The sequence below is a fragment of the Rhinatrema bivittatum genome, chromosome 1, assembly GCF_901001135.1.
Source record: "Rhinatrema bivittatum chromosome 1, aRhiBiv1.1, whole genome shotgun sequence".
Taxonomy (NCBI): Eukaryota; Metazoa; Chordata; class Amphibia; order Gymnophiona; family Rhinatrematidae; genus Rhinatrema; species Rhinatrema bivittatum.
Window position 1 is genome coordinate 542,688,310 of NC_042615.1, and position 19,549 is coordinate 542,707,858.

General features: G+C 42.8%; 1 protein-coding gene across 1 annotated transcript in view; it reads left to right on the plus strand.

The window, feature by feature from the left end:
• Positions 1 to 19,549, plus strand: part of LOC115098645 (atrial natriuretic peptide receptor 1-like) — a 264,895-nt gene that overhangs the window by 63,944 nt on the left and 181,402 nt on the right. Inside the window, exon 6 of the mRNA XM_029615400.1 lies at positions 2,317 to 2,462. Within this exon, the coding sequence (XP_029471260.1) occupies positions 2,317 to 2,462 (146 nt within the window). The remainder of the gene's footprint in view (positions 1 to 2,316; positions 2,463 to 19,549) is intronic.

Sequence of the window (19,549 nt, forward strand, 5' to 3'; positions counted from 1 at the left end):
TCAAACCCTTATTATCTAAATAACAAACCTTAAAAACAAGAGTCATAAAACAGTTGATATATAAAGACTTTACCATCCTCTACATTTATCACCCGAGTACCATACCTCAATGAGCATTCAATGTGTTGTTACCCTCTGACTAGTCACCAATAATTGTGAATGTTATTGCTGTTAACTGTGATTTCTAATTTGTGAATACTGATGCTGTAAACCGTGGTGATCTAGTGATTTTCACTTGGAATGACGGGATATAAAACCTCTAAATAAATAAATAGTAATGTTCCAAAGGAATTTATAATGTGATTTCATGCTTGCTGAACCAAATAAGCTAAGTTAAAATTGTTTCTTCCAGTATTCTCCAGAGTTTGTGTTAAATTACAACACAGGCCATTTGTGTTGAATTACAGCATCTGGTCCATTTCTTTTGATTGCATTTCTATCTGGCACCTAGCAAAGGCCTTATTTATTTATTTAGATTTTTATATTCTGCTTTTCTAGCACCTCAAAGTGGATTACATTAAGGTACTGCAAGTATTTCCTGTCCTCAGAGGGCTTACAATCTAATGAGGAAATAGAGGGTAAAGTGACTTGCCCAAGGTCACAAGGATCTCCTGGTTCATAGCCTGCTGCTCTGACCACTAAGCTACTCCTCCTCCTGTTTCTCCTATTAACAATTAGATGAATTTTAAAAGTGTTGCTTGCGCTGAAAGGTCCATATAAGTGAGTATTGTGCATGGGCAACACACATTTTAAGAACCACAAATTGGGCCGGATTTTAAAAGGGTTACGCGCATAAGGTATGCGCATTGCGCATAACCCTTTTAAAACGCCCCTGCGCGCGCCGAGCCTATTTTGCATAGGCTTGGCGGCGTGCGCAAGCCCCGGGACGCGTGCAAGCCCTGGGGCTTGCAAAAAAGGATGGTCGGGGGCGTGGCCAGTGGGCGTGGTGTCGGCTCAGGGGCGTGTTCATGGGTGTGTGGGCGGGTCCGTGGGCATGGCCGAGTGCCCCAACACAGCAGGCTGTGTTGAGGCCTGCCGCGCTGTCAGACAGCTGGCGTGCGTAAGTTACTACTGCCCAGAGGCAGGCGTAACTTTTCGATTAAAGGTAGGGGGAGAAGGTGCGGGGGGGGGGGGGGTGGAAAGTTCTCTCCGAGGCCGCTCCGATTTCGAAGCGGCCTCGGAGGGAACGGGCAGCGCGCGTAGGGCTTGGCGCGCGCAAGGTGCACAAATGAGCATCCCCTTGCGCACGCCAACCCCGGATTTTATAAGATACGCGCGGCTATGCGTGTATCTTATAAAATCCAGCGTACTTTTGTTTGTGCCTGGTGCGCGAACAAAAGTACACGCATGCGTAGATTTATAAAATCTACCCCATTATGCACATATATGCGCATGCTCGAGCAAAAAAAGAAAGGGGTGGAATTGGGAGCAGGGTATAGGCATTCTGGGGCAGGGCCATCAGTTACGCGCATAACTCTGTATTTTAAAACCGGTTGCTGCAGTGCGCGGCAGCCTATTAGCTGCATATGTTTACTTCTGCTCCTGATGAGGTGAATGTCTGCAAAAATCTCTGTTTAGGCCTAGATCAACTACATGAGGGAGTCGGGGTGAAGAACCAGAGAGGTCCGAATGATATCGAGACGGACTGGGGAACCTGGTGGACTAATGGGTAAAACTGGGAATTGCCTTCATGCGAGCATGTTTTAAAATTCACTTCCCTGTGCTCGTTAAAGCTGACAAATCCTTATGGAAGATACATGCTTTACTTTTGCTTGAATAAATGCTTCAAATTAGGAGCACACATATGCACGCTAAGTGTATTTTAAATCATATGGGCGTACTTGCGCGCATGATTTAAAATTCCCGTGTTTATTTGCTCGCGTACCCATGCACACATGTATGGGCACCCGCATGCTTGTTTTAAAGTTACTGTCAATGTTTTACAAATTTCAGTTCCCAATCTCGTCCTCAAAATATGATACATTGCAGGCTCTGCCTTCATCCTTTTTAGCTAAATCTCATTCCGTTGTAAAAATTGATCAAGAGTTATTCATTGATTTCAGAGTTGATAACGTGGAGCGCCTTTCAGCAGCATTTTACTAGAAGGGTCAAGAAATGTCATTAAGAAAAATATTGGCAGGGGGGCCTCTCGTTATTAAGTTAGTGGAGTGGCATATCTGTTCCATTGTCCCCATAAAGAGAGTGTGCTGCAGTTAATCAGTTGGTTTATCCTGATCAGATTTCTTTATATTCTAAATCAGACCTGAAAATGGGCAAAAGGAGTTGTAATCACTGAATTTGGTATATTGCATTTAGTGTGTGGAAATGGTGTCTGTGAAGAAGAGGAGGGATGTGCTACATGTCCTGCTGACTGTGGAAACTGTCCCCTGACAATGGATGTCAGGTTAGGAATCACCATACCGGTATCCCTAATCTTTGCTGGCTTCATTCTGACAGTGGCGGTAAGCTTTAAGTAACATTTATTTTGTATAATTTCTAGTCAGCTTGGGGGGTAGGGATGGTGAAGGGGAGTTTGAGAAATGATATATTTACCGAATAACATTACGCCTTCGGTTCTGCTTGTAAGATTTTCTGCTGTTGAAATATTTGTCTCTTGGTGTGTAACACCCCCTCTGGATATATATTCTTAGCCAAGAAAGGGGTGTGTGTGTGTGGGGGGGGGGGGGGGGGGGGTGGTGTCACAAAAGAAATAGTACAATTAAGTATCTTTACTCCGACAGTGAAATGGAGATTTGGGATTCAGGTTCTTTATGCCTGGGAGGGGGAAGGAGGAAACAATCCAAAACCTTCTTTTACGCACGCCCGCACGTATAGGGCTCCACAGTCCCTCTCGCCTGATTCTTGAAAACCGCACAGAATGTACAGCTCTAGGTAAACAAAGCAATATTTGTCCTAACCCCATTGCCATCCAGAAGAAAAATGCAACAAATCTACACCGGGCAAATTGCAGGTAATGGTACTATCTGCACAGGATTCTCATGCAACAAGAGGATAACTTTTAAGTATAAATATATATACAGAAGTAAAGTAACTGAAAATGTAAAGAAAACAATTGGAATTTGGTTTAGCAGGAGTTCCCCAGTAAAACAACAAAAGAAAACCTCAGTAAGGGTCCAGTTTACTTATAGTTCTGCTGATTGCAAAGCATTCACACAGTTTCACTTGTGTGTGTTTGTGGGGAAAGAAGAAAAACCAAACCATTTAGGGTCAGCAGAAAATTCAACAGAATCACTGCAAAGATTTGCAAAGTAGAAAAACAAAGTTATACTGCATTCAAATGGTGTTAACACCTCCAACTTTGTGATGCAGGACTTCTGTTTGCTAGCTCTGAACCTGATATAATAAGGTACGCTGCCCTTGTCATGGGGGTTGGGGGTGACTGCAGGGACTACCCTTGGGAGAGACTTGCAGATGACCTGCATGGCCCAGCGGATATTGCAGTGGAAGGCTTTCTGGGTGGCCTGGGTGGACCATTTGGTCCTTTTCTGCCGTCATTACTATGTTAATAAGTGATTATTCAGCGCACATTTTTTTTAACCTGCACAGAAAAAAAATATAACTATTGTTATACATGCTAATACAGTGGGAGTTTAAAAAGTGTGCAAATCCAAGTTAAAATGTGTGCTCAGCCTTTTGCATAGACAGATCATATTTTAACTCAGAATGGGGAGAGAGGTTTACAGACGAGGAACAAGATGCTATGCTGAGCAGAGGAAAAGCCATCTTTCCATCCTTTTACGCTCAAAAAAACATGCTTCATGAGCATTCTATGCATAAAATATGATCTATGTGCACAAAAATGTTTTCAGAGCTGAAAACATTTCTTGTGCGCATAAATCATATTTTTTGCATAGAAAGCCAGCATAAAGCATGTTTTCTGCCCATTAATCCTGACTACAGGTTACAGCAACAGAACAAATTCTGCCCATAGGCTAACATTAGCCCTGGAAACTTTACCCCAGTTCTGCCTAGGAGTTACATTTCCAGCACTAAGAAAGCATGAATTGAGCCAGTTCACCTCTCTGCATTGGGAGACAATAGCTAATCATGTAAAAAAGCAAATAGATTCCAAGCCAAACATCTAAGAGCAAAATCTATGAGAAGTGGTATTATACATCAGCGAGAGCCATGTGCTGTGGCTTAAACTGGATAACAGAGCCAAAATAGCCCTAGTTAATCCCAGCTTCAGTGAATCAATGGGCGCACATCAGAGATAAAAACTGGTAAACACGAGCAGAAGTTGAAGAATGCTGGCAATCAAATATGAGAAACCAAGCCTGACACTGTGGATGCTTTGGCAGCAATAGTGTTGGCATTGGGGGGGGGGGGGGGGGGGCAAAAAGAGACTCAGTTCATTGCAATGAGCACTTGCTGAGATTGTACTGTCAGAATGAACTGAGACTTTTTTTGGCCCCTGGTGAGGGTGCTGTCGCTCCAACAGTGGGCAATCCAGGTCACAAGTACTTAGCACAATCCCAAAGTATCAATCCGATCCTTCATGCTCAGAGTCATAAATAAGCAGTGGCTTTCCCAAGTCTAGATGGCTATAATGGTTTATGGACTTTCCTTCCAGGAACTTGTCTAAATCTTTTTAAAACAAAGCTAACTAACTACTTTTACCACAGCATCTGGCAAGAAATCATACAGTTTAAATGTGTGCTGAGTGAAAAAAAAACACTTTCTCCATTTTGTTTGAAAAGTGCTACCTATTACCTTCATGGAGTGCCCTCTTGTCCTAGTACTATTTGAAAGAGCAAATAACCGTTCCCTATTCACCCATTCCACTCCACTCTTTATTTTAAAGACCTCTATCATATCTCCCCTCAGCTGTCTCTTCTTCAGGCTGGAGTCCTAACTTGTATTGCCTTTTCTCATAGGGGAGCGCAATGTATTTCCTTTATGATTTTCGTCTCCTTTGGATGAGACCAAAATTGAACTTTATGGTCACAACCGTGAACACTATCAGGGTCATTTATCATTTTACATTAGGGCCTTCATGCTAGCATTAACGTCCTAACACATGCGGTAAATAGCACAATGCACATTAGTATGAAAATGTCACATTTGGATTGCAAATGGGAGGAGTTTGGGCAGAGTTAATGATCATGAAGCGGCTCCTAACATCAAATGCAAAAGAGTAACTAACTACACCTTTTTTCTGTGCGTTGTGCCTACATTAGCTGTGTGTTATTGACTGCAAAGGTTTTTATCGCAAATAAGGTTTTAGGCGAAAGAGAGAGGTCAATATGTAAATTTACTATTTATACCGCTGTAAGAGGGGGCACTATTAACTCGGAATGAGGTTGGGGGGGGCAGGTTTTGGGGGCAGTTTTACACGTACAGTCAAAGGTATGAACTGCAAAATTGACATCAGTGAAGATTTTCTGTCATTTGGAGTGATGAAAAGTAAAAGAGGAATTTATTTGTACAATGTATTCTCTACCTAGCTTGATGCACTCTAATCAAGCTAGGTAGAGAGCATATTGTACAAATCAACTTCTCTTCTACTTTTGATCACTCCAAATGACAGAATCTTCTTCATTGATGTCAACTTTGCTGTTCGTACCTCTGACTGTGTATGTAAAACTGCCCCCAAAACCTACCCCATCCCCCAAACCTCACCCCAGGTTAATAGTGCCCCCTCTTACAGTGGTATAAATAGTAACTTTACATATTTGCATCTCTCTCTCTCTCGCCTGAGCCGCTATTTGCGATAAAAACCTTTGCAGTCGGTTTCTGCTGGTGTGGACTTATTGCCAAGAGAAATGGACAGCTTTACCACATGAAAAAATAAAGGGCCTCATTTACAATTATCACAAAAGACTGCAAGCTGCCATTGATGCAAATGGAGGAGAGATTCAGCAGAGAACATCAACTGCTTTGCCCTGAGCGACACTGTTCGGGTAGGTGGTGAGTGCCGCGATCCTTGGCTGACATCAGCGGTGCGATCAGTGCTTAAAAGACCTTCAGCCTACGACAGTTAATTCTGTTGTTGGTGATGCAGCGATGGTTTTCTCTCCTTTTTCTTGTTTAACTCCTGTTCCTCATCATGGTATCAAGAAAAAAAAAATCTATTCCTACACTTAAGAAAGATATTTCCTTAGTAGATTTAGCTACTTCCCTACAAAGGGTGGAAGGTATTTTAGAGGGATGTGTAGTTCAGTTTTGTACATTTTCAACTGATGCTGCTAACCATGCAACCCAATTGGGTTCTCTTTCTAATCAGATTTCAGGAATATCTTCTATACAGGATAGTTTGATAAAAGAGAATGTTTCTCTTCGTTTAAGAACAGAAATGCCTGAAAATTCCTTGAGATATAAAAATCTTCATTTTGCTAACTTTCCTAGAAGTAATACCTTCTCACCCTGTGAAATCCACTTTGATGTACACTTTGAAGTGCCAAAAATCTAAACCTAAATAAATTAAACAAATAAATGGTTAAAAAATATTTCATTGAAATCTTAAAGATTCTACCCCAGAATATGCCTCCTATTTATACAGCATTTTCAAAAGTGATCGCACGCGAAAAGGGACTTTTCGTGTGTGATCACTAAATGGGGGCGGAGTCGGCCCCGGAAGGGGAGGAGTCGGGGCGGCACCGGGGCCGACTCTGCGGAAACATCGCTGGTGGCAAAAGGTAAGGACCCTTATCGCCGCCAGTTTCACGCTGAATAACTACACTGCAGTGGTGTGATGGCTGCCGGCTTTCGCAGGCCCGCCCCCTGCTTTGCCTTCCCGTTAATGCCGAAGTTTCTAAGGTCTGCGACCTTAGAAAATCCAGACCTTAGCCAGATAACTTTATCTGGCTAAGTTTCAATATTGCTACTTAGATGGATAAGTTATCCAGCTATGTAATGCCACCCCGATCTTCCCACTGCCCACCCACCTTTTATCCATGCATTAACACCAAAACGCATGCGATATGAACACTAACGCATGGCGCGGATGCAAATTTTTGGGAGGGGTGGGATCAGGGAGGAGTTTGGGTAGGATTTAGGAAAATGAGGGGCAATATCGCACCATGAGATAGCATAATGCATGCTATCGCACAGTTTTAACACTGGAAATATCTTTTTTACTGGTGTTAGGTTGTGTGATATGCCTGAAATGGCCATAACTCAATTGTGATAAATTTTTAGAATTGCATTTGGCCATTTCTGGGCTTGGGAGGGAGAAGGGGAGATGGGACAAGGGGAGAGGAGTGAGTGGAGTAGACAGACAGCCTCAGGGGAGGGCCTCACTGTGTGCCACTATTTATATCTCTATAGGAGGGTTATCTAATAGGTTGAGGTGAGGTGTTGGTAGTGGTTTAGGGGCCAGTTTCTCATAGGGATGTGAATCATGTGCCCTATCGTCTTAACGATCGAAATCGTCTGGCAGGAGAAGAAAATCGTGTTTGGCACGATTTTTTAGTTATAAAATCGTTAAAAATCGTTTTTTCCGATTAGTGCGCACTAACGGGAGTTAGTGCGCACTAATCGGAAAAAACTAACAGAAAATTATACAATTTGACACTTTTCAGGTCAGTTAAGGTCAGTTTAGGAATGAATATGTATTCCTATTGGCTGCCCTCTTATTTATTCATGTTACCAAGGTTCCCACTGACAGTATATGGGGGATGGGAAATGGAAACAATTGGTAGCTTGACAAAAAATGTAATGTGATCAGTCAATGTGACTAGAACTTGTGCCCTAACCCTGATACCAGTGGTGTTGTGATCTTCCTGCACAGTGCCCTAACCCTGGCACAAGCTGGAGTGAATGTGTGCGGTAAAGGAGACCTGACTTTTCCACAAGCTGGAGTCAATGTGTGCAGGAAAGGAGACCTGCCTTTTCCCCAGCTGGAGTCAGTGTGTGCAGTAAAGGAGACCTGCCTTTTCCACAAGCTGGAGTCAATGTGTGCAGGAAAGGAGACCTGCCTTTTCCCCAGCTGGAGTCAGTGTGTGCAGTAAAGGAGATCTGCCTTGTCCACAAGCTGGAGTCAATGTGTGCAGGAAAGGAGACCTGCCTTATCCCCAAGCTGGAGTCAATGAGCTGTAAAGGAGACCTGCCTTTTCCCCAAGCTGGAGTCAATGTGTGCAGGAAAGGAGACCTGCCTTGTACCCAAGCTGGAGTCAATGGGTGCAGTAAAGGAGACCTGCCTTGTCCCCAAGCTGGAGTCAGTGTGTGCAGGAAAGGAGACCTGCCTTATCCCCAAGCTGGAATCAATATGTGCAGTAAAGGAGACCTGCCTTTTCCCCAAGCTGGAGTCAATGTGCTGTAAAGGAGACCTGCCTTTTCCCCAAGCTGGAGTCAATGTGTGCAGTAAAGGAGACCTGCCTTATCCCCAAGCTGGAATCAATGTGTGCTGTAAAGGAGACCTGCCTTTTCCCCAAGCTGGAGTCATTGTGTGCAGGAAAGGAGACCTGCCTTGTACCCAAGCTGGAGTCAATGGGTGCAGGAAAGGAGACCTGCCTTGTCCCCAAGCTGGAGTCAGTGTGCTGTAAAGGAGACCTGCCTTTTCCACAAGCTGGAGTCAATGTGTGCAGTAAAGGAGACCTGCCTTATCCCCAAGCTGGAATCAATGTGTGCAGTAAAGGAGACCTGCCATTTTCCCCAAGCTGGAGTCAATGTGTGCAGTAAAGGAGACCTGCCTTGTCCCCAAGCTGGAGTCAATGTGTGCACATAATACAATGCACAGGAAGCAATGATGTTACTGCTGGAGTGGTGCACTGCCTGCCTACCTAGGCATTTCACGTGCCTGCTAACAAAAATAATAAACAAACAAGTTCTAGTCACATGAGTGATGATCATCACATTACTTTTTTTGTCAAGCTTCCAACTGTTTCCATTTCACATCCCCCCAACCATTACCTCAGTGGGAACCTTGGTAACATCAATAGATAAGAGCACAGCCAGCCAATAGGAATACATATTCATTCCTAACTGACCTTCACTGACCTGGAAAGTGTCAATTTGTATCATTTTCTGTTAGTGCGCACTAACTGGGAGTTAGTGCGCACTAACTCCCGTTAGTGCGCACTAACACGATTTAACGATTTTTAACGATAAATCGTTAGAATTTCTATTGTATTGTGTTCTATAACGATTTAAGACGATATTAAAAATATCAGACGATAATTTTAATCATTGAAAAACGATTCACATCCCTAACAGCAAGTGTAATTGTATCCCGGTAGTTTTGGTGAGAGAATTTTTAAAGTGACCTTACGCGTGTAAGATTGCTTTGAAAACTGGTGTGACTTATTCATGTATTGATACAAATTGCCACCGCCCTCTGGACATGTAGTATTTTTCCTTCTGACCTTTATTTATTTACTTATTAATTAGATGAAATAACTTTCCAGGAAATTTGCTGGTGAAAGGCAATTTTGTTGGTTTCTAAGCTCTAGCCTCCCCTTTCCACAAAACCCGATTTACCAAGTGAACCAGTGAAAACTGAGTGCTTCTTACGAAGCTGGAGATTTCACTCTGCTTATCTTGGTTCTCCCTCCATCTGGCACCACTCAGGATCCAAGGAATCCACGCAGTTCATTTCACGCTCACAAAGCTCCGCTGGTTTGGAATCCTTACAATGCATTTCATCGCCCCTGATTGATTCTACCCCCAAGCCCTGAACACAGTAACTGTTATTGCTCAGCTGCTGTAACTGAGCAGAACATTTAAATAAGAATCTAATAAACAACTGACTGCCAGACACCGCTTAAGCACAGGCTGAATGGGCAGACCCTTGTACTAGCATTCCTCCCCGCACTCCAAGGTAGCTGGACACAGATCCCCGATTTATAAATGTCCAAAGTGATGGCAGCAACCATATTAGCAGTACATCACAAGGAGTCAAAGACGACAACTGCAGGCTGGTGGAGCTGCTTGGAAAGCTGCCATATTCCACTGAAAACAATCAAAGACAAGAAGCATTCTGTTATTACCTAAAGATATGTCTTTGCTCATGATCTTTTGCTCCTGCTGTTTTCTTTTTCCACAGAAGAGTCGGACTTTCTGAGGATTCTTTTCTCTGAATTGTTGGTTAAAAATATGCAAAGCCTCTGCAAGTTCCTAATGCCAGAAACAAATCTCTGTCTGTGCCCTAGTCAATTATTACCTTGCAGGGCCGACACTTTCAGAATTGTGGGTGAGGCTTAGCAGGTCAGAGGCTCTATGTGCGATAGTTGCTATTGAAAGGCTTGGTTTATGCCCAGTGTGCTGGATTCTGGTCTCGCCCTCATCCCTACCATTTCTCCTGCCTCCTTTGTATTTAGGGGAGGTTTTGTGTGTGTGTGTTTGAAAGACAGATGGTGGACTGGAGTGCATCACATGACCTGATGCAGGAGGAGGAGCAGAGAGGAATTGTGAGGATGTTGATATGAAGGGTAGGTTTATTCTGATTGTAGACATAGGTGGTTTCTCGTAAGTCTGAAACCTGAAATATTAACTCCAATATGCATTTGAATTATTTTTTAAATCCCTGGCACAAAATCTCAGCTCCCCCCAGCCCTTCAGAGCAGTCTCCATTCACATCTGACTTTATGCTCATTTTGAATTTTTAATCACTCTTTTCAGGTATGTTAAGACTGGGGACAATTTTAAAATTAACTGTGGATCTACAAGCAGGGGGAATGTGTGTACTTTATACTCACATTCTTTACAGCTAAAAGCACAAAATCTGCATGTTAAAGAGGGCAATCTACAGCCAGCAGGTCATATCCAGTTCATGGGAGGCTTTGATCTAGCTTGCAACAGCAAGACTGCGCCCGACACACAATGGCAACAGCATGTCCCTGCTGCCCGAAAGGGACATCCACATCTGGAAGTGGTGTCGCCACTTGACTCTCGGGCAGTTGTAACTCCTCAAACTGGAATGAAACTCAGGAGGGACCTTCATTGGCTCCATCCCCTCCCCCACACACCTGAACTGGGCCCTCAGTGCAGCTATTGGGTCCAAAAGATTTCTCCCACCCGTGCTTTGGAGAAACTGTCAGCCTTTTATGGGCTGAAAGTGGCACCTCATTTGCACTGCCATTGGTTGGCAGGTGAAGAAAAGTCAAATAACCTCTTTTTCTTTTATTTTTGCATTGAAAAAGGAGAAATCATTATTTACTACACAATGATATTTACTTTTGATTCTAGATTTTCAAAATCGTGCCTGCTCATGTACATTTTTTTGAAGGTTAGAATCCAAGTTTCTATCCGAGCACTAATATTGAAAGTGTACCTGCAGGGTCAGCCTGGTGGCTGAGCAGCAGTCCCTTTTCTTCCTGCTAGACCTGCTTGGGTTTTCCCCATTCCTTAGCTTTCAGAGACAGAGGTCACACCCCACTTATGATGTTACTCTTTTGCATAAAAGGGAAAGTAGGCAGAGGTAGCTGCAAACATGGGTAGAATAACTCATTGTTTACTCCCAGATTCATCAGTTGCACCCTGGCTGGTGGAGTTTACTAGCTTCTGGGATAACAACCTCTCAGGGTTGATTTTCCCAGTGCAGCTGTCTCCCAGAGATTTCTTTCTGGCTGTAGGTACCTAGGGCTTGGATCCTTGTTTGCGAGGGTCTGAGGATCCCTCCTAGGTTGACTTCCTTCCCTAGTAAGTGGTGATCCTGAGGGACCTGCCTTTATCAAAAAGAGTTTTGTTCTGGGGCTTGAGCTCTCTCACGCTCGCTGTCTCTGACTCCCTGCCCCCGTTTTTTGGTTGTTGAGTGTTCTGCTTTGCTCAGACTGAGATGAATACAACTAAGTAAAAGCAAGAATTTTTCTACACCATATGAGCGAGGACTTCAGTGGTCTAAAGCACAGCAGCATTGAGCAGCGGTATTAGGTAGGTGGTGAGTAAGCCAGAGGGTGAAGCACATGAAAAGGAAGAGAGTGTAGGCCACACCGAGCTGCAGCAGGGGTTAAGGCAGGCCCGTACACCAGCGGTAGCACCGCATTGTGCAAAAAAAAAAAAAAAAAAAAATGCAGTTGCTAGAATAGCTAACTATTGGCAGTGTGCTTGAACTGCACAGTGAAAACCTTGCTACAATTATTTAGAAATGCTAAAGCTATCTGGGCAGAGGATTTGGAGCTGGGATTTGTGGGGATTCTCTATATAAGTACAATTTGTGCTGGATACAGTGAGACGCTAATAGCTGAAAACATACTCTGTGGCTGCAGGTGCAGCTCCTTGGCACTTGGAAGGTGCCCAGTAAGGTAGGCTCCTTCTGCCCATCTTGTGATGGCAAACCGGATGTGGACACCTGGGAAGGGCATAACTGTATCTCTTCTCATGTAGGGGAAGAGCTTCGGGAGGGGTGAAACATCAGCTATGGATGGATGCTGCTTCCCTTACCCTAGGGAAAAAAGGTCTCATTCCAGGACAAGTAGACTCGGTAGCTCCTCTTGTGGAAGGGGAAACTGAAGCAGCCCAAAGGAACAGTATGATAGACTCATAGCAGGGCTTTGTTCTAGAATCAGCTTAGGGATACGGCAGGAGTTCACCCTAGAGGGTTTTCCCCTGATTTTGTCCTCGTAATATACCAGGCTTTCTGTGCTATGTAGAAGATGGGCTTTATGGCAAGTGCAAAATCCCTAGACCATGGATCTTTGGGGAACAGAACTGGAGCCCCTAACTGCTCACAGGAGACGTGGAAGTGGAGGGATTTGCCTGGTATGACCACCGCGCCAGACTCCAGGAGAAGGATGGCTGGCAGTCAGATCTGCGCCGCGTGTACCCAGGAGTTCTCAGGAAGGACAGTGCTCTTTGAGGAAGAACTTGCAGACTTCATCACCAGCATTCAGACAGCCTTGAAAACAGCAAACACTAAAACAGAGGACATGTCGGAGGGCAACCTATATCTTACAGGTCATTAGTAAGCCCACAAGAACTATTTCATTAAATGAGGTCCTAAGATGGATGGTACTGTCAGAATGGAACTTCTCTCAGGGCGGCTCAAAGGCGGCTCTGTCTTCCTTCCTGGGGGCCTTGAGGGACCCCAGGAAGGAAGACAGAGGCGGTTCTAAAGCAGGCCTTCGCCACAGTGGACATGACAATTCAGGACTCTATTTTCTGGAGTTATTAGCTCAAGCTACCCTAAGCTGTGTTCAACAATACCAGAGAATTGGCGGTAGCCTTTTTGGCACATATATTGTATGACCTGGTCAAGTTATCCTGAAGGTCAATTGCCTTTGAGATGGCAATTAGAAGACTACTGTGGCTCCATAATTGGGCAGTGGACTCAGCATCTAAGGCATCTAAGCATCTAAAAAATAAAATAAAATAAAATAAATAAAATAAATATAAATAAAATAAATAAAATAAAATAAATAAAATAAAATAAAATAAATAAAATAAATAAAATAAAAGCATCTAAGGCACGTGAATTATATACGGTATATTATATATACGGTATGTTATATATTATATATTATATTATATTATATTATATAAATTTATTATATACGGTATATTACCTTGTTACTCTTTTTATCACATTGTTAATTTTCTATCGCTTTCCTTACTTTCCAAGTTACTTTATGTCCCTGTTTTATTGTAACTGCTATTTCTTCTTATATCACATGTTAATGTTCTAAGTTTTTCTCCTCTTGTCACACCCTGTTAATTGTAAACCGACATGATGCGACTCCCATCGCGAATGCCGGTATATAAAAAATTAAAATAAATAAATGTCTGTGTAAGTTCCCATTTGGGAGCGGAGAGGGGGCTCCTTGTTGGTGAAGTTAGAGAATCTAGTAAAGGACTTAGGCAAAACCAAGCCACAAAGGCAGGCAGAGGAAAGAGGTCATTTGAACATGTGAGGACTTAGAAAACCTTCAAAAAAGAACTAGGATGTTCACCAAAGCCTACCAACAGCCAATGACTCTGTTATAACTTCCTCCCTACCGACCCATATAAACATGTAGAACCAATCCAAAGCACGTAATTTAACCTGTACAGTTCAACAACCGAACTATCTTATAACGCCTACAATAAATATTTTAACAAGCACGTGAATTTTTAAACATCCTGTTAAACATCAAAAGAGTAAATCGTTGTGATGGCGAAACCGAACGACGGTATATAAAACTCGATAAATAAATAAAAATAAAATAAAAAAGTACCAGCATAAGGGCAAGGAGGCTGGGTTGGTAACGTCACAGGTATCTAGAGGGAGATTCTAGTCCTTTTGTAGGGCCAAGAGGCTGAGGACCAACCCACCTGAAGCTGTGGATGGTAGCTACTCTGCCCAATAAAATATTCTAAGCCCCTCCGCTAGTAAGTCAAGGCAGCAATTTAACTCTACTTTCCTTGGAAGTGGCCCATATTTTAGTGAGCCAATGTTTTCCAAATATAACTTTAAAGGTGTACTTGCACAATGATGCCACCCCAGCTCCAGATTTATTTTTTATTTTCCCCCATGTTTGGAAGTTCAGAGTGTTTGTAGTAGAAGCATCCCTGCAAAGGATACAGGACTTAAAGCAATAATTCCAATCCTGCCACCAGGAAAGGGATAGAGTGTGTGTTCACTTTACTTTGTGGGGCCAAGGAAGGGCAAAGATGATGTGCCCATACTAGATTTAAGAGGAATGAGCAGGGACTTCAGGGTGCCTCATTTCAGACTGAGGACCCTTGTTATGGTTCTATAAATAAATGCTTAAACACTGGCATCTTAAGAAAGAACTTTATTTTAGATAAAATATGTAATATTTCAGGAGAGTGTGAGATTGTTTTGAATTGACTTGCTAGTAGTCTCAGAGAGCACTGCCAGATTAAATACACACCAAATTAAATAGATAGCCACATCCAATTTACACACCAATAAGCTAGTTTGTTTGCATAACATTTTCCTAATTGGTTGGAATTATAATTTTATCTCATGACTGGTAAAAGAAAATCTGAACACATTACACCTGTTCTCAACCAATTACAGTGGCTCCCAATAGAGAAAAGAATAGAATTCAAAGTTCTCTCAATACTTCATGAAGCAATTTATAAAGCAGATTACACTGCCCTTGATGACATCATACATATCCATTGTTCTCTACGCACAAGAACAACTAGTAAACTTCAACTAGTGATTCCATCACTTCCACATGCCAAACTGTCTTCCACCAGAAACAGAACCATTTCCATCATTGGCCCAAAGTTATGGAATTCGTTACCTCATTACCTAACCGTTCAAGAAAACATAAAATCTTTTTAAAAAGACCTAAAAGCCTGGCTACTCAGCCAAACTATTAATGACAGCATGCACAATGATCTTAAAATTTTATTTATTTATTTATTTATTTATTTATTTATTTATAACTTTTATATACCGAGGTTCAATTAACAAGATTAATTATCACTTCGGTTTACATTACAACCAGCAAAATAACATAGACAAAGTCTTGTTTTACAATGAACAGGGAATAATAACCTGGATAAAACAAAGAACAGGGAAGAAATAACCTGGAAAACATAAAATGGGTGAAGCAAGTATAGAGAATAGGGTTTGTATAACTTGGGCGAAAAGCAAGGAAATTAAATAGGGGAGGACTGTGAAGGCTTTTATTACATCACCTTCATGAATGTGGTAGCTCTGGAACTGTGTTAGTGGTTTACCTCTTGCGTGAACCATTATCAGTGCATTGAGTTTAATAATGAGTATTCTCAAGGGCCTGAAACTACTACTGGACTGCCTCAAGGCTCAGCAGTTTGAGCTATGCTATTTAATACATATTTAACACCTCTGTGCAATGGATATAAACTATGGGCCAGATTTTAAAAGGGTTACGCGCGCTGAGCCTATTTTGCATAGGCTTGGCGGTGCGCGCAAGCCCTGGGACATGTGTAAGTCCCGGGGCTTGCAAAAAGGGGTGGTCAGGGGTGTGGCCAGGGGGCATATGGGCGGTCCGGGGGCATGGCTGAGTGCCCCGACACAGCGGCCTGTGTCAGGGCATAATCCCATAGCCTTCTAACATTCAATCTCCCCCTATGACAATCTCTCCTGCTTTCAAGCTACAGATGTCTCCTTTTATGATTTGAACTCAGATATTTCAATGTACCTATCCTTTTGTATATCTTGTTTTGTTTATACTACATTATATGCCAGTTCTCAGAGATCAGAGTGCCCAAGGGACACTCTGATCTCTGGCCATACTGGCCCATCTAAGCTGGGCTAAAAGAGGCAGCACTAGAACTATTGAACAAAGCACAATCGAGGGTCATCAGAATACTACAGAGGATTCTCTGGCCAAGATTAAAGACTATGCGTGGCCCAAGAATAGACATGTGTTAACCCAGTCTGGGTCCCAGTTAGCAGTATGACATCTGGTAGGAAGAGAAGATATTTGTAAGGATCTTGTCAGGAGGTGCAGGCCAGACCTAGAAGTCAGTCATTGCAATGTGGAATCCAAGGATACAGTGACCTGCTTCCATCTGATACACAAGGTCAGTCTTCGGTTAATATTCTCATCTTGGTGACTGATACGAAAGGAAGGATAAAGAAGATAAGGCCACCTATAAAAATGATGGCGGCAACAAGAAGACCAAGAAGAAGGCCTGATAAGACAGTGTGTGGCAACCCTGAGAACAGGGGTAGCCAGGACAGGGCCTGGTACAGACAGGAGAACCTTCTCCATCTTTGGGATATGGTCTGGCTCTTGAGAAGGTATGACTTCAAAACAGGATACTCGCAAGAAATATCCATACTAGCCACAATGCTGAAAGCATGTAAAAACTTAATCTCCTTAGCCTATGTCAGAATCTGGAGGTTGTTTGAGGTGGACTGTCAAGAGAATGGAATCTGACCATGGAAAATGGATGTATTGCAAATCTTGGACCTTCTACAGAAAGGCTTGGACAAGGGCCTAGCCCTCAATTCTCTTTCTCTCTCTTTCTCTCTCCATGCTCCCTCTTTGCCCTCCCCTGAGGAGGGGATGATCTCAAGCGATCATAAAAAATGTAATAAGAACTGAAAGAAAGGGCATACTTGAGATTTCTTGTCTGATTGCTCTGACTGAGGCTGCTGACCAGGGCCACTGACTACTCCCCCTTTTATGCAAAAGACTGATTGCATAAGGGGTGTGTGATCTCTGTGACTGGCAGCTGAGGAATGAGGAAATCCAAAGGGTAATGGATTGGTCTAGCACAGGGGTCGGGAACCTTTTTGGCTGAGAGAGCCATGAACGCCACATATTTTAAAATGTAATCCCGTGAGAGCCATACTAACTACAACCCCCCCACCCTCCTGACTCCCCCAAGACCTACCAAATTAATTTACTACAACCCCCTACTCTCCTGCCGCCCCCAAGACCTGCCAAAATAATTTACTAAAAACCCCCATCCTCCTAACCCCCCCCCCCCAAGACCTGCCAAAAGTCCCTGGTGATCTAGCGAGGGTCCAGGGCTCACAAACAAATCTTTAATAAAAAAGTAAAAATCTAACAAAACCCCCCACCCTCCTGACGCCCCACAAAACCTCCAAAATTAATTTACTACAACCCCCCACCCTCCTGACGCCCTTGAAGACCTCCAAAATTAATTTACTACAACCCCCACCCTCCTGACCCCCTCCCCCCCCAAGACCTGCCAAAAGTCCCTGGTGGTCCAGCAGAGGTCCGGGAGCAAACTCCTGGACTTGGGCTGTCGGCTGCCAATAGTCAAAAAAGCGCCGACGGCCCTTTGCCCTCACTATGTCAATGGGGTCGATCAATGGCGGCGGTAGCCCCTGTGACATAGTAAGGGCAAAGGGCCGTCGGCTGCCAGTAAACAAAATGGTGTCGACGGCCCTTTGCCCTTACTATGTCACAGGGGCTACTGCCGCCATTGGTCGACCCCAGTTACATAGTGAGGGCAAAGGGCCGTCGGCGCCATTTTGACTACTGGCAGCCAACAGCCCAAGTCCAGGAGATTGCTCCCGGACCGCTCCTGGACCCCCGCTGGACCACCAGGGACTTTTGGCAGGTCTTGGGGGGGGGGGGGTCAGGAGGATGGGGGTTGTAGTAAATTAATTTTGGAGGTCTTCAAGGGCGTCAGGAGGGTGGGGGATTTTGTTAGATTTTTACTTTTTTATTAAAGATTTGTCTGCGAGCCAGATGCAGCCATCAAAAGAGCCATATCTGGCTCCCGAGCCATAGGTTCCTGACCCCTGGTCTAGCAGGACACAAGGAAAGAAAATTATCAGATAAAAACACTTTTACCATACTACATACTGCCATTAAAAGGACTTGAGTTCAGTAAGCTATTGACAGCCAGAAAGAATAGTCAGGAAAATACAATTGAACAGATAGCATCAACCTTTCAGATATTTATTATATACAATCTTATCTCTATCACAATACAAAACAGTTCAGAATATTTACATTCATCAAACAGGTAGTATGAAAACAGTCAAATTCTTCATTTTCATGACTTAGGAAAATAGAAAAATACAAATCCAGTGGTTTTCCTTTTCTCTTGCACCTTAAAATGGTTAGTGCAGGTTTTGGATGTAGATTAAAGCTTTTTGCCTCTTATATGCTTAAAGATGTGAGCAAAGGAGGGTGTGACTGAAAGGTAGACTAGTTGTTTTGTAACCCCTAAAAAGCCTGAGACATCCAGAATTGTTTTGCAGAGGCACATTGTATGGGGAAAAAATGCATGAGACCCATAAAGCACATGCATGTAGTACTGGAGATAGGCTTGTATTTAGTCTCATTCTGGTGCCAACCAGTGCACAGACTCTAATGATCTTTGCTACCCAGTTGGCATAATTCCACCATTATCTTGGCATGAGCTTTCTCCCTGTCCTGCTGTCTCTCACTTCAGCAAGATGATATCCCTGTCTCGAATATCACAGCTCCATTTCTGTTAGACAATGGCATGGCACAGAAATCATTTTACTGTGGTCCCTTTTATGTTGTTACTCTGCAACACCTGGAATGCACTTCAACGTGAAGTACCCCTTTAAGGGCCACTGGATCCTCAAGTCTTTGAATGTGATTGCCATGTAGCTAGTTTCCAAAATTTATTGATGGTATAATTTTTAAGAGTTCAAATTGTTGTCCTTTTAATATACATTAAAGTATTTTTTTTGTCCATGAAATTGCTCAGCTGCCTTTTTTTATGCTCCCTTGTACAGATAAATGTGCAGCTCAATTAAAAACACAGCAACTACTGGAAATACTAGAAGAGATCATTGATTTAAGATCTGACATTGTCAGGATGATCTTAGCATCCATAACTTATTTATATTTTTAAAATTCCTCCATTTTACCAATAAAAATATATGTATTGCCAAATGTACAGTACACAGAAGGAACAATAAATTGTGGAAGTCCTCATAAAACAAATCTCAAAAAATATTTAGTTTGCAATCTCCTGAAAAAAGTAGTTTTTTTCCCCACAATCAGAACTGAAAGAGGTGATCCTGTTTTTAGTTGTCATGTCCATAAAATGTATTTCCAGTCTCTTTAAATAATTTAAAAAAAAAATCCGATGATAAGGGATTGAAATAGTAAATGACATTGTCAGGATGATCTTAGCATCCATAATTTATTTATATTTTTAAAATGCCTCCATTTTACCAATAAAAATA